Here is a 27,702-nt window from a genome sequence, read left to right as displayed (position 1 = left end):
TGTTACGGCCACACAGTACCGGACAGGCTGGGATGCTAGAACATTGTGAGTGCTTAATGTTTGGACCTAGTGCTTTGTGTTAGACTAGTGATAGCTAGTGATTAAAGTCTTCGAAAGAGTCAGCAGGTCTTTCTCTCCAAATCCTTCGAACTCTAGCACTTATCAATAGTTTTTCAATAAAATTGTCCGTGATTAGTCTTTTTCACCCGCCTACTTTTATATACGTACGACATACGATATATCAATTCGTATATAGCACAGTTTAAAGCCAACAAGAGTTACCTATATTACAAATATACTTTGATCCATATGTATTATTTTGCCCTGTTGTATCACAATGTAAAAATATATATATTTTATATATGTTTCAGCCCGAACCAGTAACAGCTGAAAACGACAGCGTTGCCGAGAGAGCCAAAGGGCTACGCGCTTGGCTGCAAACCGCGCCGTGAATACGTAACATTCACACTTATGCGTAAGAGAATAGAGACCAGAATACTATATCGGGATTTTGCTGGTAATAAAAGCATAACATTATGGTGAATATAGTCAAAATGGCGTCGTAATTGTCAAAAATACATGTATTAAGTGAATACCAACGTACTTGTACGATTAAGAGTATTTGTACGAAACGTACTGTATGAATATGTAGATGGCGCTTGAGTCGTTAAGTTTTTCTGGTCTTTATCTTCTTGAGGGTTTTCATGGGTATTGGAAAATATTGTATTCCTTTCCAACAAAAACACGTCAATAAGCTGGTACATATTACCAAATATTTTCTTTGCTGTAATAAAAAAAACTAAATGAATATGTACCTAATTAATCTATTTTACAAACTGGTTTTCATTAATAATTATTTTTATACAAATTTTCTCTGTAATTCAAGGATTTTTTGCACTTTACTGTTATTTTCCAGTGTCCATGTAACCTCTTAACATCTAAGTCAATCGACTGATTTCTTAATCGATGTTTCTAGAATTAAATATGCTAGTCATTTGTGATTCTCTAGTATAATAGTAGGAAACTACGGAAAATTTCAATTATTTATATCATTTTAATAATAATATCTGAAAGCTGTTAAATATATTTAGGCAATACAGGAAGACTGCAAGGATGGAAAAGGAAGCATTTATAAGATACAGGGCCTAGTTAATGTAAGGAAAGATATCCGCCATTTTGTAGAGCCATATCAGAATCAAAATGTCGAGAGTGCCAACTTTGTAAAGATTTAAAATGAAATACAGAATAGCCCTCTTGGTAATGAAGATTTTTCAATGGCCAGACAAAGACAGGCAACCTACGAATAATAAAAACTAAGGAAGAGTAACTCCGTCAAAAAAAGTGCACCAAAAGGCTACAAAATGTGACCCGAATACATGCATATTTATTATTTATGCATGTGTTCGGTACACATTTTTCGTGTGTTACTCGAGTGACATTCAACCAGGTTGACATGACAATTTTGTCAAACTCATTTTACAATTTGTTTGTTCAATGATATTCTATGTTACTAACGTAACTAGATTGGAAGTTTACGGTAGCAACGCGTTGCCACTTCGAAGATGCCTGCAGGCATATCTCACATACATAATGACATAACGAATATATGACTTGACATTGTCTTTTGAACAAAAAAGTGGTTACGCATTTCTGAGAATCTTTTGTAAGACATTGCTACTCTAGTATTTTAGAAACTCATTGGGTTTGTTTACTTACTTTTTACGTAGCTTTTTACAATATTTTTGTTGTTAAAATGCCTAAATGCAATGGTGTAGAAGTCATACAGATACGACTTTTAATACAGGAATAACCTTTAGTCTGTAAGTGAATTGTTTAAAATTATGCTTAAATTTCTTGTATTTTGGTCGACCGAAAAAAGGTGGTTCATTTAAGTTGGCTAGGGTATATGCATAAAATTAAGCTGGTCTCTTTGTGTTTGTCTTATTAAATTTACATGTCATTCTATTTAAAAGTGCAATAATAAAAAAATAATATAATAATTACAAAATTTTTACAAAGTCGCCATGGACAGTGTTATGCAAGATGTAACAATTTAATTATAAACAAAATTTTAGGGTCTGGCTGACATTATACTAAATGCGTTATAATATGATATGGGTATCCTCATATTTCTTGCTACGGATTTTTTAACAACAAAACAAAAAAAACATAATGTAATATTTTTTTTTATGAAATAAAGGGGCAAACGAGCAAACGGATCACCTGATGGAATAATTAGGGTAGGGGATTGGGCCTCCGGTAAACTCACTCACTCGGCGAAACACAGCGCAAGTGCTGTTTCACGCCGGTTTTCTGTGAGAACGTAGTATTTCTCCGGTCGAGCCGGCCTATTCATGCCGAAGCATGGCTCTCCCACGTATCAAAATCTTAAATCGAAAAATTACGTTCAATCGACAAAAACAAATAAGTATTTCCTTTAATATTATTGTAAATGAACAAAAATAAAAAACTGCTTACTGTTATTAAAATATTATATTAATTGTGAGTTATAAACTGTACAAAATTTACGTAAGTTTTTTATTTCAATTCTGTAATAATTTAGCACATAGATTTTTGTAATCTGAAAACCTCTTCTCTTGGTGCTCGGACAGTTTTAGATTCGCCCGAGTCGTAACAAGGTTTGTTCATAATTATTACACATGTATATTATAATTATTATCGATGTCTTAAGTATCAGAGGAAAATGTTTGATTTTAAAATAATAATTATGTGCTCGTTTCTTCGTGATAGTAGATGTGCTTGGTGTATACTGCATGATACTATCCGCTTTTGACAATTATTTGTTTCATAACTATGACAATGACAACAACCGCGCAGGCTGTCGTCCGGCGCGCAATATTATGATACGTTACCTGGGATACGACCTTGGCGGAAATCTGAATTGTCATATTTTAGTTTTCGAAAAGGAGCCAAATTTAAAACGGTTGCAGTATGGGAGTTACGTTTCCTTAGTTTTTATTATTCGTAGCAGGCAACTCAATTATTTTTATTAGTAAGGGCGTAGGTAAATAAATGAAATTTAGTAAAATATTGGATGTATGGTTTGTGAGAGAATAGAATGTATAAAATGAAAGAGAAACGATTCGTAAGAGATTCGATGAATGATTTTGGGATATAAATATTTTATGGATGCTTCCTATTTGAAATTATAAAGGCTACACAGGTTGTTTACACATTTGTGGCACCCTGTGTGTATAAAGATTTAGGATTGTAAACAAGAGAATTTGCTTTGTATGTTCATTTCGAACGAGTTGTGGAATTTACTTTTGGTTTTGTCACTTCTTAGCCAAATTTTATATAGTTTCTTTGGCTTTTAGAGAGATAGCCTCCTAACAAAGCTAATTATACAGAGTATAACTTTACGGGGTCTGCTGTATTTGTTTGTGCTGTGAGAATTATTCTAATATGCCAGGCAAAAACAAGCAAACCTTATTATAAGTTGCTTTTTTTGTAGAAGAAGAAGGTATGTTAGGACAAAACCAAAACAAAATTTTACTATAATGATCTTGAATAAGATTATTTACATTCCGCCAAGCTTTAATATGCACATCGTTATTTTACTGTACTTATATTATTACTACGCTTATTATTTTTATCAAATTAAAATCAAATTGCAAAAAGTATTCACTTTCAAAAATACTGCGTTAATTTACAGATTAATTCAAAATTAAAATATTGTATATTTATACCTAAATTTGTGATTATTATACGAAAATTGTATAACAATGAAATGTTTTGGTATTACACAATAAATTAAATTGATTACAATTATTATACAAATATGAAACTATTTATTCTGTATTTTAAATATCATAGTTCATTTTAAATACTTTAAAGAAGTAATAAGTCCAGAAAATAAGAACGTAAAATACGTATCTAAAATATAATTACGGGTATTGAAAGTATATTATTATGTGTTAATTAAACATTATTTATGAGTTATAAATATCTGACATGAGTGTTAAAGAATCGAGCATTTAAAAACGCACAAAATTGTAGTATTAAGACCCTTTGAATGAAATTTGTGAGAGAAAGAAGTTGGTATGAATTTTCTAGACTAACTAATTTCTAGACTAATTAATTTCTAGACTCTTTAGTGAGGTTCTAAACATTTGTTTAAAAATATGGCCAAAGAGTTGGCCTAAACTTTATAATATTATTTCTAGTCCTTATATTTTAGACTGAATCAATGTTAAAATATGTCCAAATGTAAAAAAGTTTGAACACTTCTAAAGGACATGTTATGTCTATAGATATGTATCTGCTTTACAATGTTTTAGCAATCATTTATTTCATACCTTTAGTATCCATAAAGACTCACCAACTCTAGAATATTTTTTTAAAAGTTATTGTAAGGTTCAGTTCACATGAAAATGCGACGCGAATTAATACAATTAATAAATAATCTGTCAACTGGGTTTGACAAAACGCGACCAAAATATAACGTAGGCCCGGCATCTGCCTATGAATTAACTTCTCTGATAGTACATAATATAATAATAATAACTCCCACACCGGTTTCGGTGACGGTGGCCGGTTTCATTGAAACCAGGCCAGCTACGCAGGAGTAATTTTATAGTGCCCAAGCGTGTGCGCAGTACACAAGAGCACTCTCTATTCCTTCACTCTCATAACCAACTCTCACTGGGACCGAAGACCGACACGACCGGCTATAGATCAGGCGCAGGACCGACATGCCCATCCGACGCATGGATCATCTTACTTGTCAGACAATCAGGTGATCAGCCTGCATTGTCCTAACCAAACTTGGAAATAAGATGTTTCCAACGCGGGAATCGTACCCACGACCTCCGAGTCAAGAGCCGCGCGAGTCTATACCACTAGACCACGGAGGCGTTAATAGTACATATATTCATAATTCACTTTACAAGTCAATACAAGTTTGACCGCTGCACGTTTTAACCCCGCGTTCCACTTGAGGTTAAAAACGATCAAAACGCTAAAAATAGGAGGCATTTTGAGCGTTTTGATCGTTTTTGACCTCAAGTGGAACGCGGGGTGAATTGACATAATCGGACCAAATGACGTAGGTCTGTCAACTGTCTATGAATCAATTTCTTTGATGGTACTTTGAATTACTAGTGACTACCTATCTTTACAAGGCTGTGCAAGGTCGCGTCATCTTTGGTGTGAACTAATCCTTACTTGAGGTCTCGTTACACATACCGAGTAAAGTGGCGACTGGCGAGACAGTGCTCTCGGCCAATCAAATTGTGTGTTTGCTACTCTACTACCTACCTACCTTAAGTGAATGAATTAGTTCGAAATTTAAAAGCGCCGTATACCGGAAGCGTCAATGATTGTGGTAAAGGTAAAATCCCAGATTTGAAAAACTTTAACCTCTTTTTTTGAAAATTGAAACCAATCGACTTTATTTGGTATTTTTTGCTTGTGATATCTGTTTTGTTTTAATTTATTTTAATATGAAATGACTGTGTATTTTAAAGTGGCAGTCAATTAATTTGTTTTCACATTTAATTCAATGAGGACCATTTGACAAGTATTTTTCAAATCTGTGATTCTATGAACCCTGTGATAATAATATGTAGCGTCATTATCTCATCTCTCCCTAGAAAATGTACTGAGTTCAAATATAAATATTGTAATAGTATAATATCTTAATCTTTTAAAAAAGTAATGCTATTTCGCATTTTTGATGTTGCTATACTATTTCATGCTAATATTTTAGATGTGTCAGTCTCTGTGTTTGTTATTTTTTTACACTGAACCGATTAAAATATAATTCTGAAATGTTTTTGCTGGGTCCTGGTATTTAGTAAATGTTTTTAAAAGTTTTTCTTAGTTACGAACCATTTTTAAGGTTCTTTATAGCTTCCTATCTTAATCCTAATATTTGTGCTCAGTAAATTTTCTATCCATTTTCATCCTACGTAGTTTTAATAGATCTAAATTCTAATCAATTATGCCCTTAATCAATTATATCAATTGATATTTAACCTTAGTGTCATTAAATTAGAACATAATATCCCATGCATTGTGTTTCGGAATTCTTAGAAAACTTATTGTCTCTTTCTGTTACAACTGGAAGGCTCTTGCAAGAAAGAGATAGAATGCACAATTATGCTCGAAAATGTCAGTAATTATAGTTTAATAAAATAAAAGACCAAAGCGTATAGAATTATTAATTTCTTATTAAACTTGAATTTAAAAATATACATAAAACTTTAAAATAAAAACATTTGATGTTCCTTAAAGTATAAAATTTACTTAAACGTAATTATATTTACATTATTTAGTATATGAATGTTAATTTATAGGTCATTTTGTTGTTAAAAATATAAGACGATAATATTGAATAGTTCTGACATTAAATTTTGTTCTATTTATTTCGGGAATGATAATATGTTTTCGTAACAATGTGGTGAGAAAATCTTATGATTTGTTGTACTATACTTTGTGCACAGAATATAGTCGAGTCATTTATTTGTAATGGGGTCTTAAACCCCATTCAGACCTTTCACAGTAATATTTATTTTTAATCGCATAATATTTTTAACAAACAATTGACCTTGAACTTAAATTTCGTCCAATAATTTTACAAGCGTTCATCTTGAAATGTTAACGATTATTATATTTAAGTGCGCACATTACAAATTATATTAAGTTATTGCTAATAGAGATGTAACCAAAAATGGCCCCTATATGACTAAGTTATCATTTAATTTAGCCTCAAGAAAATGCGGTAAATATAGGCATTATAATAAACTTTATTGATGTCTGCATATTATTGTCAATGATGCAGGAAAGCCAGGAATATAATATTTCCTAAATTTTTTAGATAATACTTTTCGAGAAGCTAAAGAAAGTATTAGTAACACTTTTTAACAAGGCTACTTTTACCTGCTTTAAAAAACTAATTATATTTTTAATTTTTACGTTTTATAGTCATGTAGAGGCCAGAAAAATGTCTAGGAGTATGGAGTTACAAAAAGACGTATGTAAATGAAGTTTTTGATGTTATGGTCCGGTCGCAGTACAGAGAGAAATGCGTCCATTGACCTATTGCTATCTCAATCATACAATAAATATTAAATATTTTTATCTCTTGCACGCGCATATTATACGAGCAACAGTCTAATATATTTGTGTGCGTGTAAAAGAGACAAGTAGATATAGATCAATGACGAATCTCTTTATCCGGTGACCAGATTTTACAACATAATTTATATTGTATTGAATTATCAAATTCATTTTGTCCGAATTGTATGTCAAAGAAATTAGCTCAATAGAATAAAACTATAACATCGTAGGTACTATCAGAGAAGTTGATTACTAGGCAGATGGGGGACCTACGTAGTTTGGTCGAGTTACGTCAAACCCAGCCGACAAATCACGACTTACATTGAATTGACATGATCCGACCAATTGACGTTGGTCTGTCAACTGCCTAGGAATCAATTTCCTCGATGGTACATAGCAATATTATGTACAGATGTTTTTTGAGCAAATCATTTTGTATCTTTGTTCATTTTTGTATAATCTGTATAATATATGTGCCAACAATAGATAGAAATTGTAGCTCCTACTCGGTAAACACAATAAAATGATATTACGAATTATTTTGTCGTTTTATTGTTTGTAATGTGACTGCATTGCAAGATGGGGAGGTTTAAACATTTTTAACGAACAGTATTCATTGTTATACTTAAGTAACATAACAGTCTAGGATAAAATATTAACAATAAAATATTTTATATTAACATCCTGGTCAATGAAATTCGAAATCGTGGAATTTGCTCCAGTACGATCGCTGCACTTATAAAAATTATCACAATAATTCCTTGTGCTCTGCGACCAAACTGTATAAGTATCTTTTATTATCTTTTACCTTTGAGCAGTTAAGTTGTTTTTTGATCACCGCAGCAGTAGAGACAAGGCACCGCAAATTATGTATAGAAGTGTACCTGAAAAATGAAATCCACTATATTGCATACTCTGCAAACGGCCTGCACTTAGAGTGTTTATAGTTCATACTAATATTATAAAATATGCGAAGTGCGTCTGTCTGTCTGTTACCTCTTCACGCTCAAACTTCTGAACCGATTTTGATGAAATTCAGTATGGAGATACTTTAAGACCCAGGAAAGGACATAGGATACTTTTTATCCAGGAAAATTTTAACGCAACGAAGTTGCGGGCTTTAACAAGTAATATTATGTAAGTAATATATAAAATAATATGGTGAATCAGTATGCCTGGCACCTGCAACCAAACTTTTATATTAAGTACTAGCGACCCACGCCGGCGTCGCACGGGTATAAAATATATAGCCACTGAAAAAATGATTACAATCGATAGCCTATGATCCTTCACATGGTCTACTTCTTATCTGTGCCAAATAACATAGAAATGTTCAAATCGGATCAGTAGTTCCTGAGATTAGCGCGTTCAAGTTAGCCCTTTCAAATAATTTTCACCGTTTTTTCTACATTTAACTCTATGTCTTCGCTCCTATTAGTCTTAGCGTGATATAATATAGCCTATAGCCTTCCTCGATAAATGGGCTATCTAACACTGAAAGAATCATCAAAATCCGTTGCGTAGTTTTAAAGATTAAAGGGAACAAAGGGACATGTCACATGAGGGAAAAAAAGCGACTTTGTTTTATAATATGTATATAAAGTAAAGGCCTCAAAGGCCTCAAAGTACATATCTCTAAGTTATTGTAGACTATGAATCTGCTAATATAACACCTACCAACTACTCGTCCAGTGCTATTATACTCGGCGGGAACACCGACCACCGAATTCTCGGGCGTGCACACGACAGCCGAGTTGTCGGTCCGAGTGTAAGAGAAGGATGACCACACGTCCCAAAGCTTGGATGTGACGTTCCATTTGCGCTCCGTGAAGTCTGCTTCAACCTGGAATAGAGAATTCTTATTTGTGTCTTTGTATTATATTATGTTTGTGTTTAAGGCTAAATCGGTAAATTCCTAGTTTTTTAAAAATCACGTCACTTGCTCGTGCTCGTCTTTGGAATGGCTCTGAGGAAATACAATAAGCCGAGCTTTGTGAGCATTCGCGTAGTCACATCTTGACTGACTGATAATAACACATCTATGTAGATCTATATACTTAAATAAAAATTCACAAAATGTTCAGGTTGTGGAATATACTAGAGCACGCTTCGCTCGCCCTGATAAATTATTTATTCCTCATATTATTCCCCACCAGTTTCGGTGGTGGTGGCCAGTTTAATTAAACCATCAGTTCAGCCTGCATTGTCCTAACAGCTAACCAGAATATGAGCATTTTTCCAACTCCAAGACAAGAGCTACGCTTTACATGATTGGGCAGCGAAGGCCGAAATGCGATATGCAGAATATATTATCATTTGTTGTATAAAGAAATCATTTACCTACCTTTGTTTTTCCTACAGTCCACTGTATGCCCGGCGCAGGTAGACCTGCCGAAGTGCAGTTGAGAGTAACATGTGCGGGCGCCTGTACTGTTGCCGTTAGTTGCGCAGGAGTTGGTGGTACTAGAATTTAAACGTTACAGACTTTAAAAGTTAGCGGTCAATATTACTAGCATAGATATAATGTCCCTACCAAAGACGAAAAGCAACAAAACAAAAGTTGTTGCTATTAAATTTCAACAGGTGAAATAATTACAGGTAACTTGTGAGTAATTGTGGGTATGTATGTACCATCGAGGAAGTTGATTCATATGGCGGCTCTCGACATAGGCGAACGCGTTGGCCAACGCGTCTGCAGACGCGTTGGCCCAATGTGTAGAACGGGCGTTCGCGCGTTGGCCGTAGGTATTTAGACGTTGGCCAACGCGCGAACGCCCGTTCTACACATTGGGCCAACGCGTCTGCAGACGCGTTGGCCAACGCGTTCGCCTATGTCGAGAGCCGCCACTATGCAATTGACAGACCAACGTTATTTGGTCGAATATGTCCATTCAATGTTAATTGTGATCTGTCAGCTGGGTTTGACGTAACGCAACCAAACTACTTAGGTCCCCGATTTGGATGTGAATCAACTTCTCTGCTAGTACTATCAGAGAAGTTGATTCCTAGGCAGATGGGGGACCTACGTAGTTCAGTCGCGTTATGTCAAACCCAGGAGACAGATCACAATTAACATTGAAATGACATGATTCGACCAAATAATGTTGGTCTGTCATCTGCCTAGGAATCAATTTCCTCGATGGTAGGTACTATCAGAAGTATCAGAAAAGTTGATTCCTAGGCTAGTGGACCTAAGTAATTTGTCGACGATCACAGCTAACATTGAATTGACATAAGCCGACTACAGGATGTAGGTCCGTCAACTGCATAGGAATCACTTCCTTCAGATCTTTAACTAATTCCCTCACACTTCACAAACCGTGTATCTTGTCATCGGCTATTCGAGCTTAAACTCACCCAAAACCTTAACAGTATAATCTTTTTTCCCGATTCTAAACATAGGTCTCTCTCCGGACACCTCACAGGTATAAGTGAACTCCTCTGTAGGGGGCTGGTAGGGCTCCAATATGAGGACACAGCGACCCGCTCTACCACGTTCCATGGTGGTTTCACAGTTGATGATCATAGCACGATCTGGCGCACGAAAGACTTCGGAGCGGGATGGACCGTGTTTCTGGAAAAAATATAAACAGACAAACATATTAAAACCTCCTCATTTTTGGAACGTTAAGAGCATTATTAACAGGGCCCGATTTAAGGGGGGGCGAGCCGAGCATTAGTCCAGAGCGGCAAAAAATGAAGGGCGGATGCCACCACCACCCAAATTTGAGAATTATACATTCCAACTTACTTTAGGTTGGATGTCTGTGGGTAAGATAGTCAATAGTGGAAATATTTAAGTACATAATATTTACTTAATTTAAATATTCCCCCCATTATCCCCCAACAAAACTAGTGGCTTGTATGGATTTCTGTATGTAAAGGGCGGCAAAAAGGTTTTTGCCCGGAGCGGCTAAATAGCTAGATGGGACCGTGGCATTATATTTCTTCAAAAGAACATAATTCTAGTAGATAACAAGTAGTGTCACAAAACATATTGATAATACTTTAGGTCGCGTATAGGTAGAGTTATAATATGTATAGAGTTAACTGGGAAAATTCGTGTCGCTGAGGCCCTTGCCCATAAAAATCACATAAAAATTGCTCTTTAGCGCTGCCACTTTTACAGTAAACCATACAAGGAACACATACAAACCCTAAAGTATTTCACTTTGTTTTGTTACACCCTGTATAGACGCCCGAAGTCCGTTGCGTCGAAAATCGAAAACGAAAATTCTATTTAAATCGGTTCAGCTGCCTTGCTCGAAGAAAAATAACATACAAACAACAAACACTTTTATATAGTCGTTTACGATTGAAGTCATTACAAAATATGATGCGATTATTTTTCGCTCTCCAAAGTTCTTTTAGTTCATAATCTTGTGAGTCACCACTTAAGTCCAGAGTCGCTGTCATCCGTTTCCTTTGACTCTAACTGATATGCTGATGAGCTTGATGGGACTACCGGTTAAAGATAATCGTCAATTATCTCTCTTTTTGGCGTTTTGTATGCTCGAAACTAAGATGGCCATAAAATACATTTTTAAGATTCTAGATTGAACTTAAAATTAACTTTTGCGATTATCATAACAACTAACCTTACTAACATAATTTTTAATATAAAATATTGTAACTAACAAAACTAACACTACCACTAACACTACTAACTTAGTCTAAGAAAAATTGTTACTAACTTAATAACTAATACTTATGGATGTGTTGTCCGAAATAAATGATTATTATTATTATTATTATTATCATAATCACACGTAATTGCAGGACTATGTGCGTTTTTAGACTTTTCATAACTATCCAAATTCGGAGACCGCAACGCGTGAAGATAAATTTAAAGCTACCATCGGCTCAAACAAGCCAACAGTGCCGGATTTATATTTTATATGAGTGTAGGCCATTTCATTTCGGCCTACACTCATATAAAATATAATATACGTCGGCTCACGTACAAAACCAGCCTAGGAAGCTGCTGCTACCCATAGGACACTGCCGCTCCCCCTAGGACGCTGGCGCTCCCCCTAGGACGCTGCCGCTCCCCCTAGGACGCTGCTACCGCCCTAGGAAGCTGCTGCTACACATAGGACACTGCCGGTCCCCCTAGGGCGCTGCCGCTCCCCCTAGGACGCTGCCGCTCCCCCTAGGACGCTGCCGCTCCCCCTAGGACGCTGCCGCTCCCCCTAGGACACTGCCGCTCCCCCTAGAACGCTACCGCCCCTAGGCCGCGGCCTTTACAGCCTATTTAAAATCCAGGGCTGTAAGCCAGCATCTACACTGCTCAACATACCTCAGGTCGATATATCATGAACTGTTGTCCATTATTGTACAGTCTCACGGACTGCAAGGTGTCATTGTCCAACGTCCGCCAGGCGCAAGTCACCTCCCAACCCAGGTCGGTCTTCCACTCGCTGTGGACATCCACGTTGATGGAGAAGACGGGGGATACTGGAAATTGGGAATTAAAAATTTTGAATACTATAACCCGCCGACTACAAAAACACAAAATTATGAAAAAATACATAAGTAGTTTAAAAAAATAAAAAAGCACGCTTTTTTTTTAACAAATTATTGCATTGTCATAAGTTTCGAATTAATTAATCTACTGGAAAGTGGAAATAGGTAAAAGTCGTGCTCAAAGAAGTTACATACATGTATAACGTGGGAGAGCCATGCTTCGGCACGAATGGGCCGGCTCGACCGGAGAAATACCACGAGCTCACAGAAAACCGGCGTGAAACAGCGCTTTCGCTGTGTTTCGCCGAGTGAGTGAGATTATCGGAGGCCCAAATCCCCTACCCTTCCCTATTTCCTTCCCTACCCTCCTCTATTCCCTTCCCTACCCTCCCTATTATTACTACCCTATTCCCTCTTAAAAGGCCGGCAACGCACCTGCAGCTCTTCTGATGCTGCGAGTGTCCATGGGCGACGGAAGTTGCTTTCGATCAGGTGACCCGTTTGCTCGTTTGCCCCCTTATTTCGTAAAAAAAATACAGTCCGAGTTAATTAAAGCGTGTTAAAAACCTATGTCACCACTCTTTGCCTTTTTTCCATTTCCATTTTTTACCTATTGATAATTGATTTGTTTTCAACTTAAAATTTAGCCACTACGACGCCACGCACCTACAATCTACATAGACTGCTAAAATCATTAATTATACGCCTCCTTTTGGCTTCGCCGTAGACGGATAAAAATACAAAGTGTATCATAAATTAACAAAAAATTAAAACCGACTTCCAAGGTAAAAACAATACGAATATTAACTAAAAAGTATTAAATAATTCTTTCTCTAATAGTGCCTTTTCCAGAATTCGTCAAAATCCCAACTATTTCTGTACATACTATACTTCTGTGTATGTCTTCACTACTTTGAAGTCGGTACCAGCTAATTAAACCATGACTTCAGTCAATGTCAGAATATCTGAAATATTTGGCACTGGTACCGACTTCAAAGCAGTGAAGACTATAATATGTACAGAAATAGTTGGGATTTTGACGAATTCTGGAAAAGGCACTATTAGAGAAAGAATTATTTAATACTTTTTAGTTAATATTATTCTTATTGTTTTTACCTTGGAAGTCGGTTTTAATTTTTGTTAAAAAATAATAATTTCACTCTTTTTAGTCTATACTAATATTATAATTCTGCAGAGTTTGTTTGTTTGTTTAAACGCGCTAATCTCAGGAACTACTGGTCCGATTTGAAAAATTCTTTTACTGTTGGATAGCCCATTGATTGAGAAAGGCTATAGGCTACATTTTATCACGCTAAGATTAATAGGAGCGAAGAAATAGAGAAAAATGTGGAAAAAACGGGGGAAATTGTATGAAAGGGCTTATTTGAACGCGCTAATCTCAGGAACTACTGGTCCGATTTGAAAAATTCTTTCAATGTTAAATAGCGCATTTATCGAGAAAGGCTACAGGCTATATTTTATTACGCTAAAACTAATAGAAGCAAAGAAATAGAGGAAAATGTGGAAAAAACGGAGGAAAATTATTTGAAATTGCTTATTATCTTAAGAACTACTGGAGCAATTTTTATGTTATTTAGCAAACATGAAGAATAGACCATGTGAAGGAACAAAGGCTATATTTTGCGCAAAAATGTACGGTTGCGTGAAATTCCTAAATTACGCAACATCTATATATAATAAAATCGTAGGAAAGTCAATTCTGTACATTGAATATTTTTGTACAATAAATAATACTTGGGATGTGATCTACTATGCTAACGCGGACGAAGTCGCGGGCAACAGCTAGTTAGTAGTAATATAATGGTAAATACATAAGTGTCAGTTGTAGATAGATATGATTTAGGTATGAAACTATTATCTATTAACTTTATATCTATTAACTGTAAGTACTTAAACTTGAATTACGTTGAATAAAATTTACATAGTAGCATATTATTATTATGCTTTTAGTTTTTAAAACAACAATGAAACCAAAGAGTCAGAAGTTCTCTAAGCACTTTCGGAACCATGGTATACCCGTGGCAAAATCTTACTTGGTAGCGTATGCTTAGAATACTTCTAACTAAATCGAAATTACTATAATATTATGTTTCCTTATAAATTTTGAGGAACTCCCTATATAACACATGGATATCATTATCAAATTGCCAACTTAGTAAGCGTAGTACCAAAATGGTATAGTAATATACTTTAAAAGTACAAAATAATTTTCAAAATCATATTGTATAATGCTGGTTAATAATGTAGGAACTTAATTTTGCTTTTCAGCCCTGGATACCCTATTTTATGATTTTTTTAATTAGCCTATACTGTCCCACTGCTGGGCAAAGGCCTTTCACTCTTTTTAGTTATCTACAAGACAAGGCTTTATGCGTAGATAACCACTACGAATATTAACTATCCATATTATATTACTGTAAGCAAAATTGTGGTAAATGCTTGGAGTTATCTAGGCGATGCTGCAATTTCCAAATTTTCATCTTTAAAGGTTCAGGAGTTCTGTTCAGTGCCTTTGGACCAAGAGACACCTTCGTATGAAATTTCTCTTATTCGTAACATATGTTTAAGTTACTAGAAACAACATTTTAACCACTATGAGCGTTTTCATAAATTTCAAGGATTTCCCTCGATTGCTCATAGATCCCATCATCAGCTCACCACTTTCGTAATTGTCATACAAAATTTAGATTATATCCTATACAACAATACGAGAATTTTGAAAATCGGTCCACAAACAGTGAAATAATCATCAAAAACATCTGCTCCGATGTAAATATCATGAAAAGTACCAACAATTGGGTCTTAGTGTGATGACCCATGGTATAATTATATTGTGATGACGATGATCAATCAAATTGATGTGTTGGCTTATGCTTTTAGTTATTTAAACAACGCCGAAATCCCTGAACCTGTATCTATAAGGATTCAAAAGTTCTGTTCGGTACCTTCGGATCCAGGGTATAACCTGGCGCAAAATCTTACTTTTTGGTAGCATTTACATATAATACTTCAGAAAAAATCAAAATCACTATATATTTCCATACAAATTTCAAGGAGTCCCCCTCAATTCCTTATGGATCCCATCATCAGATCACCACTTTTATGATTATGGTACCGAATTCAGATTCAACCCTGTACAACAACAAAAAAATCATGAAAATCGGTTCACAAGCGGCGAAGTTATGGTTGAACATACAAAAATATATATATACAGACGAACATAATAAATATAACCTCCTCCTTTTTGGAAGTCGGTTAAAAAGTGATATTAATACCTCCGGGTGTGTACTGTGTATATTTTTTCATATGTAAAGAGTTCACTGTGAATGTATTATGTCCTTCCCGTTGTCTACTTTATATCTGTACCAAATTTCATCAAAATCGGTCAAAAACTTTTGAAGTTTGTTCAATGATTTAAACAATTCTTTTTTTAATAATAATAATGATAAATCAGTATAGATTTTGATTTAAATAATGTCTAGAATATGTTAACACAATAGAAAAGCACAATATTATGTTCTTGAATATCTAAATAATGTATGAGATGAGCATTGAGAAAGGATAACTAACAACAAAGTGGTAGAAAATTACTTATTCACATAATATCCTAAGAGGGATCTTTATTAATTATAATAAATAATTAATATGTAATCTTACACATCTCCCGTAAATAATATATTAACGGTCGTCCCGTCGGACACAAAGTATTAATACATAACTTATGAAAACTTATATACGTGGGAGAGCCATGCTTCGGCACGAATGGGCCGGCTCGACCGGAGAAATACCACGTTCTCACAGAAAACCGGCGTGAAACAGCGCTTGCGCTGTGTTTCGCCGAGTGAGTGAGTTTACCGGAGGCCCAATCCCCTACCCTATTCCCTTTCCTACCCTCCCCTATTCCCTTCCCTTCCCATCCCTACCCTCCCCTATTACCCTATTCCCTCTTCAAAGGCCGGCAACGCACCTGCAGCTCTTCTGATGCTGCGAGTGTCCATGGGCGACGGAAGGTGACCCGTTTGCTCGTTTGCCCCCTTATTTCATTAAAAAAAAAAAAGCCGAATTTTGGTCCCAAAAATTTCTGGTTATGTATCGTTAGGCGTAGATCAAAAGTCTACCCCTAAAAGTGTTTGTTTAAAAGTTAAACTACTTACTTTTTAGTTTAACTTTTAAACATAACACTGTGTTTTCGGCAACGACGGCTTTTCTTGATGCCAGCTATGCAGGAGTTATAGTGCCCAAGTGTGTGCGCCGTTCACAATAGCAAGCTTACTCTTATAACTCGTAGGTCAATAAAATGTTTCCACAGCGAATATTTGTATGGCATTCGGCATAGTTAAATACGCTGCGTTAACATTTTTAGAAAGATATTTATTTAGTAACAACTTTAAACAATATAAAATAAGCTACAATTAACTTTATAAAACCTCACATAATTTGCTAATAGTTTTCGATTCAGACGAATGCCATTGACATCGTGGTCGTACATCGTTTAAAATAAATGATAACGTAACAAATACAAATTGTAAAATACAAAATAGACTGTGTTGCTTTACAATGACACAGTAACTCGCGGTAGATACTGGAAGATTTTTTTTTATAAAATAAAGTGCCTGACAGACGTACGAACTTAAAGTTCGCGGGTTTTAAGTTCGCGAACTTACTCGGCTCGCGTCGGTGACACACGAGAATCGCTCACACTGGATACCATGCCCCCAGGATCGCGGCTCGCGGCTCGCGGTTCTTTGCTGACACACAGGCGATTAAGATCGTCGAGCCATAAGTCCGCGTACTTACTCGCACGTCTGTCACCCCCTTAAGAAGTGCAAACGAGCTAACGGGTCACCAGCACCCGTAGCATGGCTACAGTAGAAATACGAAAGGATAGACAAACAGCGGCGATAAACTGAAGGTGCCGCTCCGATCTTTACCGCGGCTAGACTATAGTCTATGTCATAAAGTGGTATTTTAATTGAATTTTTGTCGATCGCGGCTAGCTGCGGTAAAAACGGCACCTTCAGTTTATCTCCGCTGTTTGTCTATACTCTATAGTATATACTTTCGTATTTCTACTGTAGCCATGCTACGGGTGCTGATGGAAAGCAAGTACCGTCGCCCATGAACACTCGCAACATTAAGCTGATGACCTACAGGTGTGTTGCCGGCCCTCTAAGAAGGAATACGCTATCTTCTTGAAGCTTTGCACTAGCCCTAGCACGGCCACCAGTAGAAATGCGAAAGTATAGACAAACTGTGGACATAAACTAAAGGTGCCGTTCCGATCTTTACCGCGGCCAATCGCGACTGACAAAAATTCAATAAAAGGCCACTATAAAGCTGGCTTCTCATGGCGTGTGATATCACAAGCCGCGCCGCGCCGAGCCAGCTATTACGAGCGAGCACTTAATGTTGTGCTCGAACAGAAGCGTCATTCTTCCACCAGTACGAGTGGAAACATAATAATAATTATTATTATGAATTATAAAAGTAGTATAGCATCACGGGGAACTAGGAAGGTTTTGAGCAATTATTATTGTTCGGAATCGTACATCCTGCAAGCTTTCGTCATCATTCCACGCGAAAAACATACCATCATCAATCCTCATCACCTTGATGAGTGGCAGTCTTCCACCGTGCATTTTTTGCGTAACATCCTGCCATGCACTGTAAAACTCAGGAATGAACTGCCACCAGTATTTGAGGACCAATACACACCATAGGAATTTAGTCCCAGCCCCCAGGGTATCCCACCCTGGGACTTAAATCCCTCTGGCGTGATAAATAACAACACCAAGAATGAGTGTAAGTGAAAATAATTTCATATTAGTTAATCACCTATAATAAAAATCTTCGTGCTAGCTAGCGCAATGTAGCCGCCAAGCAGCGGCATCTGTTATCAAATAAATGAATTACACTTAATTTAATAAAATTAGCGGCATAGATTGAAATGCAACCTAGTTGCCTTATGAATAAAGTTGCATTTCATTAAAATTTACTTATTTAACGAAGTGAATTAGAACAAAATGATATCTATTATTGTGTTATTAAAGTTTAATTTTACTTGAATGTTTGTCAGCGTGGCGCGGCTTGTGATAGAACGCGCCGTAAGAAAGGGTGCCTTGTGCTCGCCTGTTTGCTCAAGCCGCGCCTTTGAAGTTACCGACTTTAATCGGATCGGGACGCGCCTGCACGAGCCACGCCGCGCCACCCCTTCACACGGCGCGTGGCTCGAGCAGGCGCGGCGCGGCTCGTGGTAGCACGCGCCGTGAGAACGCAACCACGCCACCACCACACACTTCCTTAGGGCGCGTGGCTCGAGCTAGCGCGTGATATTAAGAGGAGTCCACACCGCCCTTTTTTCCATACAAACGTTGTCCCCTGTTTCCTCCCTGGATAATGCTAGTAGAGTTATAATTTTTTTCCTGAATGTCTACGGCCATTAACTAATACAATGTCCCTATGTTTTCTTTTTTTTCATAATTTAATTATTAAATAAGATATGAACGTTCAAAAACCCAAAAAAATGGCCAGATTTTCCGCTGTGTTCAAACATAACACAGGCTAGATTTTGCAAAAAAAATAATAAAACATAGGAACACAGATCAAGCCTTTCTTTAATCTTTAATGAAAAAAGTACTTAAATCGGTTAAGTTTTGGAGAAGGAATCGGGGGACAACGAATCGTTGATTTTCTGCAGTTGTCTCTATCGCGTTCTGCGGTATAGGCTTGAGGTAAGGGAGACAGCTATAGTTATTACACGTACTTTTTTTTCATTTCTTTAGCCCCTGGTGTGTCCTCTTAAACGCGCCTGCTCGAGCCAGCCCGAGCCACCCCTTCACACGGCGCGTGGCTCGAGCGGGCGCGGCGCGGCTTGCGATAATACGCGCCGTGAGAAGGCACCATAAGACAGACTACAGTATGACATAGAGTAGGATATATTATTTGAATTTTTAGGACTAGAGTCTGTCATAAAGTGGCATTTTAATTGAATTTTTCGGAACAAAAAAAGATCGGAACGCCACCTTAAGTTTATCTCCACAGTTTGTCTATACTTTCGCATTTCTACTGGTGGCCATGCTAGGGCTAGTCGTATTGGTCTGGAAATACTTCTGGCGACAGTTCGTTCCAGAGTGTGTGATACAGTAATACTGGCGCTTACAACTGTATCGATATAAACGAATTACATAAGAGAACGTTACTCTGCAGTACCGTGTCAGCTGACTGATGTTAACACAATTAAGCGAAATCCGCAATAGAAATAAATATACGCGGCTTGTAGGTCTATTTACATGAGGGTCTGCGCAGACTAGCCACCGTTGGCACGTTATTAGAGATCCTCTTTTTTATGAAATAAGGGGGCAAACGAGCAAACGGGTCACCTGATGGAAAGCAACTTCCGTCGCCCATGGACACTCGCAGCATCAGAAGAGCTGCAGCTGCGTTGCCAGCCTATTAAGAGGGAATAGGGTAATAGGGGAGGGTGGGGATGGGAAGGGAAGGGAATAGGGGAGGGGATCGGGCCTCCGTTAAAGTCACTCACTCGGCGAAACACAGCGCAAGCGCTGTTTCACGCCGGTTTTCTGTGAGAACGTGGTAATTCTCCGGTCGAGCCGGCCCATTCGTGCCGAAGCATGGCTCTCCCACGTTTAACTCCTCCCCACGTTTAACTCTTCCTCACTCAAAAGGTATAAATAACTTTGTAGAGTTCTGTACTCAGAGTCTGAGAATGTCTATCCATGTGTCTGTCTCTCTAACTATCCTGATGACAGATATCACCGGGGTGACGCCTCCCCCCCAAATCAAATGACACTCGAAAATCGTATGTTTAGTGTAATTTTTAACTTTGTTCTTAAAAAAGGAGAAATATGTCTCCGCGACATCGTTTTGTTTTTAGGAAAAAATTTTAGGAGGGGGGGGGGGGCAGCTGATCTGATCTGAGTTTATCCCGGACATACATACAGACAAACAGACAAAAAAGACAATCAGATAAACAGACAAAAATTCTAAAAACTATATTTTTGGCTTCTATATCGATTGTAGATCACGTACTAAGTATTATTTTTCAAAAATATTCAATGTACAGAATTGAGTTTCTTACGATTTTATTATATGTATAGACTATTATGCTTATTGGATCAGTTTTTTAGCTGTTACGAGAAAACATACATTGAAAGATTTGAAAGTATTGAAACATACAGACAGCCAAAACATTATCCTTCCATAAAACTTCGTCGCAGTCAAAAGTATCTCGTTTGATCCGACAACGACTTATTTACATAAGTAAATCGTACTGTGGAGTGGATTAAACAATTAATTATGCAAATACGAAGGTATGAACACCGCTTAAGGGTGGGGCCATTTGATCCCACTTTCCAAATGAAATACTGTATGATAGAAAAGTAAGGAGAGGTATATGTATTATGAATATTTAAATTTACCATATTAGTCGTAGACATTCTACGATTTCCGTAGACCTCTACGTATTGAGGATAACGCCTTCGTGGTCCAGTGGTTCAGAGCGTGGCACTTGACTCGGAGGTTGTGGGTTTGATTCCCACGTTGCGCGTTGGGAACATGTTATTTCCAATTGGTTCCATTGGTTAGGTTGATCACCTGATTGTATGACAAGTAAGACTATTCGTGCGTCGGATGGACATGTAAAATGTCGGTCCTGCATCTGATCTCTCGCCAGTCGTGTCGGTCGTACGTCCAACTGGGTTAAGAGAGTAAAAGGACTAGAGAGTGCTCTTGTGTACTGCGCACACACTTGGGCAGTATAATTACTCCTGCGTAACTGGCCTATTTTCAATGAAACCGGTCACTATGACCAAAACTGGTGTGGGAGTTCGTATTACGTAGCCTCTCCATAGACGTGTTTTCTTTATACTTATATTTAAAAACTATTACGCTAATTTTAATTAATTAAGACTAGCATCATAACAACAAATCTCCAAATTGGGCTTAGGAATTTTGACTTTTGGCGCTAAAATGAAACAAAAATACACACTAGTTTGACCAAATCCTACGAACAAAATAGAGTAACTAATGTAATGACTTTCATTTCCCTTTTTAGGTTTATAATATCATAAGAATATTACTTGTAGTTTCATAGGAACCTTCATAGGAAGAAGGAACGAAGCTTGTTAATATAGAAGAAGCCTTAGCCATCGTCAAATAAAATGGTCCACGGAAGTCAATAATGTTTTCAAAATGTCCAAATCACTTTGTTCCATAAACTCCAAGGACGTAAAAGTGAACATGAGTACCACTTAAGCGTCCCCCGTTGGATTTTATTTTCTAAATTAGACAAATTACCAAACGGAGGGTCCGTCATATCTTATTAGTTTTAATATCTACTTGAGTGAGTATATTGTTTATGTAAATACAATAAAATAGGTAGTTCCTTTAAGATGTATGTTTGAGAACTTTTTTTATAGACGATGTTTTTGAACCTAGAAAACTTTGCTTATCGTTCGATAATCCTTTTTGACATTATTATCAGAACAGCGTCTTTCATTATGAGTGAGGCAGCTAGTGTTTTTATAGTTTTTGTTCACCAATCAATTAATTGTTACATAATTAGGAGACAATTAATTAATTTATGGTTAGTAGTTCCCGCGCTCATCTATGTAGTCTATGGTACAATTACAGCGCGCTATTGCTATTAAACATGAGACTAGAGATCAAAGAACAAACGAATGGAGTGACTGCGTGACTCAAAACTATGAGCATAAGGGTCTGGTACACAGAGAGAGAAAATTACTCGAAATTCTTTAATATTCTCAAAGCCACTATTTTTGTCAATCTTTGGCTGCTGCACTAACTGTAGCACTCAGTGACAAATATTAATTTGTTAACTATTATAATTAAACTAGCTGTCCCGGCAAACGTTTCTTTGCCATATAAAGTATTTCGCCCGTATTATTTTATTGAAGTGACTAAATAAGTATGTCACCATAGCAACGTCCATCGCTATCCCGTCGCACAAACAATTGTCGCCGTCAGTCTCGAGTTGTAATAATTTACTATTATTTATTCAACAAATGCACTTATCAATATAATAAGTACCCAGTAGCCGATTCTCAGACCCACTGAATATGCATATAAAATTTGGTTAAAATCAGTAAAGCCGTTTCGGAGGAGTACGCGGCCTAACATTGTGACACGAGAATTTTATATATAAGATGAAGATTTTGACATAATTCATTATCTGTCATCAAATTGATTTATTATTTAAATTACTTTTAATGAAGGTTTATCGAAACCTATAAAACCTAAATATAAATCCCATATTCTGTCAACCTTTTCGTTAAATTGGATTTCAATCATTAAATTAACGTGTCTCTGAATTTCTGAATATCTTATCATAAAAATACTAGACACATCTTATATTTTTAAGATATTGGCTACGAATAATAAAAACTAAGGAAACGTAACTCCCATACTATTACCATATAATTTGGTTCCTTTTGATCTGTCATGTAACGTCAGCCTTTATACCGCTCAAGGTCACCTAAATATTGCAAATGTATTGAAATGTGTACCTAAGGTACACATTTTCGACAAGTATTGTGGAGCATGTTTTTGACGGAGTTACTTTTCCTTAGTTTTTATTATTCGTAGGATATTGGCTAAAACCTAGATCAGAATATATTCGTAGTAAATAAACAAAAACTGTGCACTTCCATTACGTATTATAAAACAGTTTTTGTGACGCCTAGTGCGATTAAAGCCTAAACTCTTTAATGCGCTCAATTGGAACCGCGGGTTGATGCTTTAATAAACAATATTTAGGACAAGACACCCATACGACTACAAAACAACGCAGAATAGTCCTCCTAAATACGAATCATTTACTAACGAATGTGTCTTGTCATTTAATTCATTAATCATCTTTAATGTAATGGAGATTTTTGCCAAGATCCCGATTAAAGTAGTCATATTTAAATGTGTTTGAGCAGTAACTGTACGAATAAGTAATTATTGTGTTCAAAAAAATTGTATTATAAAAATTCATATTTCTTAAATAAATCTCGTTTAAAACACATATCATAAACTGTATAGCAATATGTTATTTCTAGTTGATAAAATATTAAATGCGTTATAGTATCTACAAAGAAATAGAGATCATAAGCGTTTGCACTAGCTGTCCGTGCTCAAAATAATATTATGTTATAAGACTAGAAAAGATAGACACTAAATAACATTTTATTCCCGGAAAATCATATTAAAATTCTTACTTCCTTAAGCATTATTTAAAAATAATGTTATGTTCTATACATAAAGTTAATATACCTAGGTATATTAATTTTATGGTTCTATACAAAGCCGCGATTGACAACAACTGTCACTTCATTGTCAGTCGCGGTTTATACAAGGTGTAACAAAAATAAGTGATAATACTTTAGGGTGTGTACGTGTTCCTTATAGAGAGTTCACTGTGAAAGTAGCAGCGCTGAAAGACGAAATTTTTTTTTCACTTTTGTATGGGCAAGGGCCTGAGCGTCACGAGTTTCCCCATACAAAAGTGAAAAAAAAAATTGGTCTTTCAGCGCTGCCACTTTCACAGTGAACTCTCTACAAGGAACACGTACACACCCTAAAGTATTATCACTTGTTTTTGTTACACCCTGTATAGAAAATGACAAGTTTTTGACAGGGAGGCAGTGACCGTTACCGCCATGTTTCGCCGAGTACAGTATACTCGTAGTCTGTCTGTCCTACTGTAAAACGGACTACCCGATATTCATAATATATCAAATATTATGAAATGAAATGAAATTAAATGAAAATGAAATGAAATGAAAAATATTTATTTCTAAGTAGGTTAACAAAGTTAACACTTATAGAACGTCGTGTCTACATGAGGCCTACCACCGGTTCGGGAACTACCCCGCCGAGAAGAACCGGCGTAAGAAACTCGCACGGGGCCACATTAGGATTGAGATCACAATAGAATTATCTACGAATTACGATGTGTTATAGTTCTAACTAAGTACTAATAAATAATAAACCGGACAAGTGCGCGTCGGGCCACGCGCAATATAGGGTTCCGTAGTACCGCTAGTTTGTTTAAATTTTTGTATGGTCAATGAATGTACAATGTACATACTTATTTTATAATGTGTTTTACACTTCGAACAATATCATCTCAGTTATTTTATACACACCCTATTATCACTTAGGTACTTTTGGTACATCCTGTATATTTTCGCTGCTTGTTTATATCTAGCCCCGGTCTTTCTATATTTTTCAGAATCCTGCGCCCGACTCACACTTGGCCGGTGTTAGGAAAATGCAAACGACTGTTTAACGGCCATTTTGTGATTGCCAACATTGCAGATGTCTTTAATTATGCCCAATTGAAGTCAATTACGCCATATTACTATGGGAGTTGGGACACAATTGCAATGATGGCGGTCATAAAAATGACATTACACAAAACAGTTTTGAATTAGGTTTTATGGCTTTGAATGGAATTAATAAAGAACATTAATTCATTACGATGTCCGCAAAAAGGACTTTCTGAAGGTTGTCTTGTATGATTATTGATCTTATAATCGTCAAAATATAGTTTTTATCTAATCAAAAATATTTTTATTCGGAGTGATTTTTTTACAAAAACTTTACCGAACGTTGATACTACGGTGCCTACCACCGGTTCGGGAACTAACCCGGCGAGAAGAACCGGCGTAAGAAACTCGCACGGGGCCATCTTTTACTAAAAAGATGGAAAATTACAATTTAAAACACATACAGTACAACACGGTCACATTAACCTGACGCACCACTGGAATGTATATGCAAGCTTCGTAATGACGTCATCACCATGCGTCTAGTTAATTTGACTGTGTTATATAAGAAATAATGCAAGGTATTTTAATATGATATTTTATTAAAAACACAATCTCAATACAGCTTTATTTCTCAGGAATAGCTTGGCAAAAAAGAGCGCTTTTCTTTTATTATAGGTAACCGTGTGCTACGCTTGAATGCACTTTTGCTACAAAATGTACCTACTAGTGTTGCCACTTGCCAACTACTGATTTTTCCATAAATAAAAGCTTTCAGTTCCAGCTGTCATCGCACCAGACTCAATTTTGCCAAGCTGTAAAAGTTATTTTGAGGGTTCCGTAACCAAAAGGGTGAAAACTTATTTTTTATGAAATAAGGGGGCAAACGAGCAAACGGGTCACCTGATGGAAAGCAACTTCCGTCGCCCATGGACACTCGCAGCATCAGAAGAGCTGCAAGTGCGTTGCCGGCCTTTTAAGATGTAATAGGGGAGGGTAGAGAAGGAAAGGGAAGGGAATAGGGGAAGGTAGGGAAGGGAATAGGGTAGGGGATTGGGCCTCCGGTAAGCTCACTCGGCAAAACACAGCGCAAGCGCTGTTTCACTCCGGTTTTCTGTGAGGACGTGGTATTTCTTCGGTCGAGCCGGCCCATTCATGCCGAAGATTGGCTCTCCCACGTGTTACTAAGACTTCGTTGTCTGTCCGTCTGTCCGTCTGTATGTTACCAGGTAACTGTAACTCAAGAACGGTAATAGCTAGGGAGTTGAAATTTTCACAGATTGTGTATATATGTTGCCGCTATAACAACAAATACTAAAAACAAAATAAAATTTATATTTAAGTTGGGCTCCAATACAATAAACTTTTTGGCCTCTTTGCCCTATATCAATAATAGCAACAGGTAGGTACAGTACTTGAATTTTTCACACAATCCTTAGTTTTATGTTTACTGTTTAGTTTAAGTATGTTTTAATATATAAATGTAAAATTAAAAACTCTCCCATTAAAAAAAACACAAATGTCGTCCTAATTTTTCTCGTTGGTACGATTGGTACGGAACCCTTCGTGCGCGAGTCCGACTCGCACTTGGCCGATTATTTGTAACTGACCGGCTGAAGTCAGCATACATGTTAAACTAATATGTATTCTGTGGCATAGATCATGATGATGATAAATCAACCAAAATAAATTATTCAATTTAAGTATTTGATAAACTTATAAAATTTGCTTATGTTTCATGTTTGTGATGTTGACCAAATAACCTTAAAGATAAAAGTTAATCTTAATAAAATAAACAATTCAGAACCTAGATATCTATGCAAATAATAAAATCATTTTTAATTTAAAATAATATAGAATAATTCTTTTTTAAATATAAGTACAATAATAATATGATTTTTTTAAAAATCCAACACATTTTGGCCTTTGATTCCGATTAAGTTTTTTAGCACTTACAGGAGTTACGAGGACTTTTTTAGCTTACTTTCCTTCCAAGCTCTACAAAAATTCGATTGTGTCGGCCTTTTTCTTTTACTTCTATTTTGTCTACTTTGATTGGAAAGTAATCTCTATGTCATAGCCATAAAGCTCTGTTTGAGGTAAAATAATCCTAAACAGATACGCTTGATTGATAAAAATAATGCATTACCGAATAATAGACACATTAGAATCCTCATTGTAACGGTCACAGACACTGCACATCAATAAAGTATACACTATTATACACAGGAATATAGTTCTCCACAGGTATAGTATACAATATACACACGACTACTGCAAACAGTAGTTTCGAATTAACTGACAGTAAGGACCGGCGCGCGCGCCGAGTTATGATGGCTCTATTGGTTATACGACTGATTAAGGTTCAAGTTTTTTCGTTTACACTCATTTTGATCTGATCGGAAACAAAAGTGACAACACTCCGGGAGTGCCGGTAGAAGTGAAAACTTGAAATTAACTTCACGGCTTTGAATATTTTTGAATAGAAAATTATTTCGCATAAATTATTATAAATATAAAATAGTATAAATAATTACATCCTTAATACAATATTAATTAATTGAGCTCGTGCGCAAGCATGACATGCAAATGAAAATTTTAGATCAGATCGGACTAAGGAATCGTGTTGCCCCATATTAGCTTTACCCCCCCTTTTCACCCCCTTGGGAGACAAATTTAAAAAAAATTAATGTCTCTACGCTCAGTGGTTTAAACTGTACGTTGATTCTACTTGCATGTTATTCAGGACAACGGATTTTATATTAATAAGGAAAAGGATAACATTATTTAAATTTTAGATTAATAATTTGTTATACTAAGTTGAAAAGTAAAAAAGTGG

General features: G+C 36.4%; 2 protein-coding genes and 1 long non-coding RNA gene across 4 annotated transcripts in view; 2 read left to right on the top strand and 1 right to left on the bottom strand.

Annotated features, from left to right (window-relative positions):
• LOC121734646 overlaps positions 1-814 on the top strand; it is a 36,425-nt gene extending 35,611 nt beyond the window's left edge. For both annotated transcript variants that reach the window (XM_042125237.1, XM_042125236.1), the window contains one exon: positions 372-814. In XM_042125237.1, the coding sequence (XP_041981171.1) occupies positions 372-452 (81 nt within the window). In that variant the 3' untranslated portion in view covers positions 453-814. The remainder of the gene's footprint in view (positions 1-371) is intronic.
• Positions 815-5,266: 4,452 nt separating this feature from the next.
• Positions 5,267-7,622, top strand: LOC121734648. Its single transcript, XR_006036775.1, has 2 exons — positions 5,267-7,313; positions 7,481-7,622. It is a non-coding gene; the product is annotated as an uncharacterized LOC121734648 (long non-coding RNA).
• On the bottom strand, positions 7,613-27,144 carry LOC121734647. Its single transcript, XM_042125239.1, has 6 exons — positions 27,013-27,144; positions 12,383-12,540; positions 10,441-10,657; positions 9,428-9,546; positions 8,761-8,926; positions 7,613-7,967 (listed from the first exon to the last, which is right to left on the bottom strand). Exons 1-6 carry the CDS (start codon positions 27,038-27,040, stop codon positions 7,918-7,920), a joined length of 738 nt encoding a protein of 245 aa, XP_041981173.1. The 5' UTR covers positions 27,041-27,144; the 3' UTR covers positions 7,613-7,917.
• Between the last annotated feature and the right edge of the window lie 558 nt (positions 27,145-27,702).

This window comes from Aricia agestis, chromosome 16 (genome assembly GCF_905147365.1).
Source record: "Aricia agestis chromosome 16, ilAriAges1.1, whole genome shotgun sequence".
Lineage (NCBI taxonomy): Eukaryota > Metazoa > Arthropoda > Insecta > Lepidoptera > Lycaenidae > Aricia > Aricia agestis.
This window is presented reverse-complemented; position numbering and strand designations above follow the sequence as displayed.

What these genes read in the sequence shown, in the direction of transcription:
- LOC121734647 (XM_042125239.1), bottom strand. Translation starts at nt 27,040, where the DNA reads ATGAGGATTCTAATGTGTCTATTATTCG. An exon ending in TTATACTGTTAAGGTTTTGG is followed by an intron (nt 9,547 to 10,440) that starts GTGAGTTTAAGC and finishes TTTAAATTCTAG; the next exon opens with TACCACCAACTCCTGCGCAA. An exon ending in GGACTGTAGGAAAAACAAAG is followed by an intron (nt 8,927 to 9,427) that starts GTAGGTAAATGA and finishes TCTCTATTCCAG; the next exon opens with GTTGAAGCAGACTTCACGGA.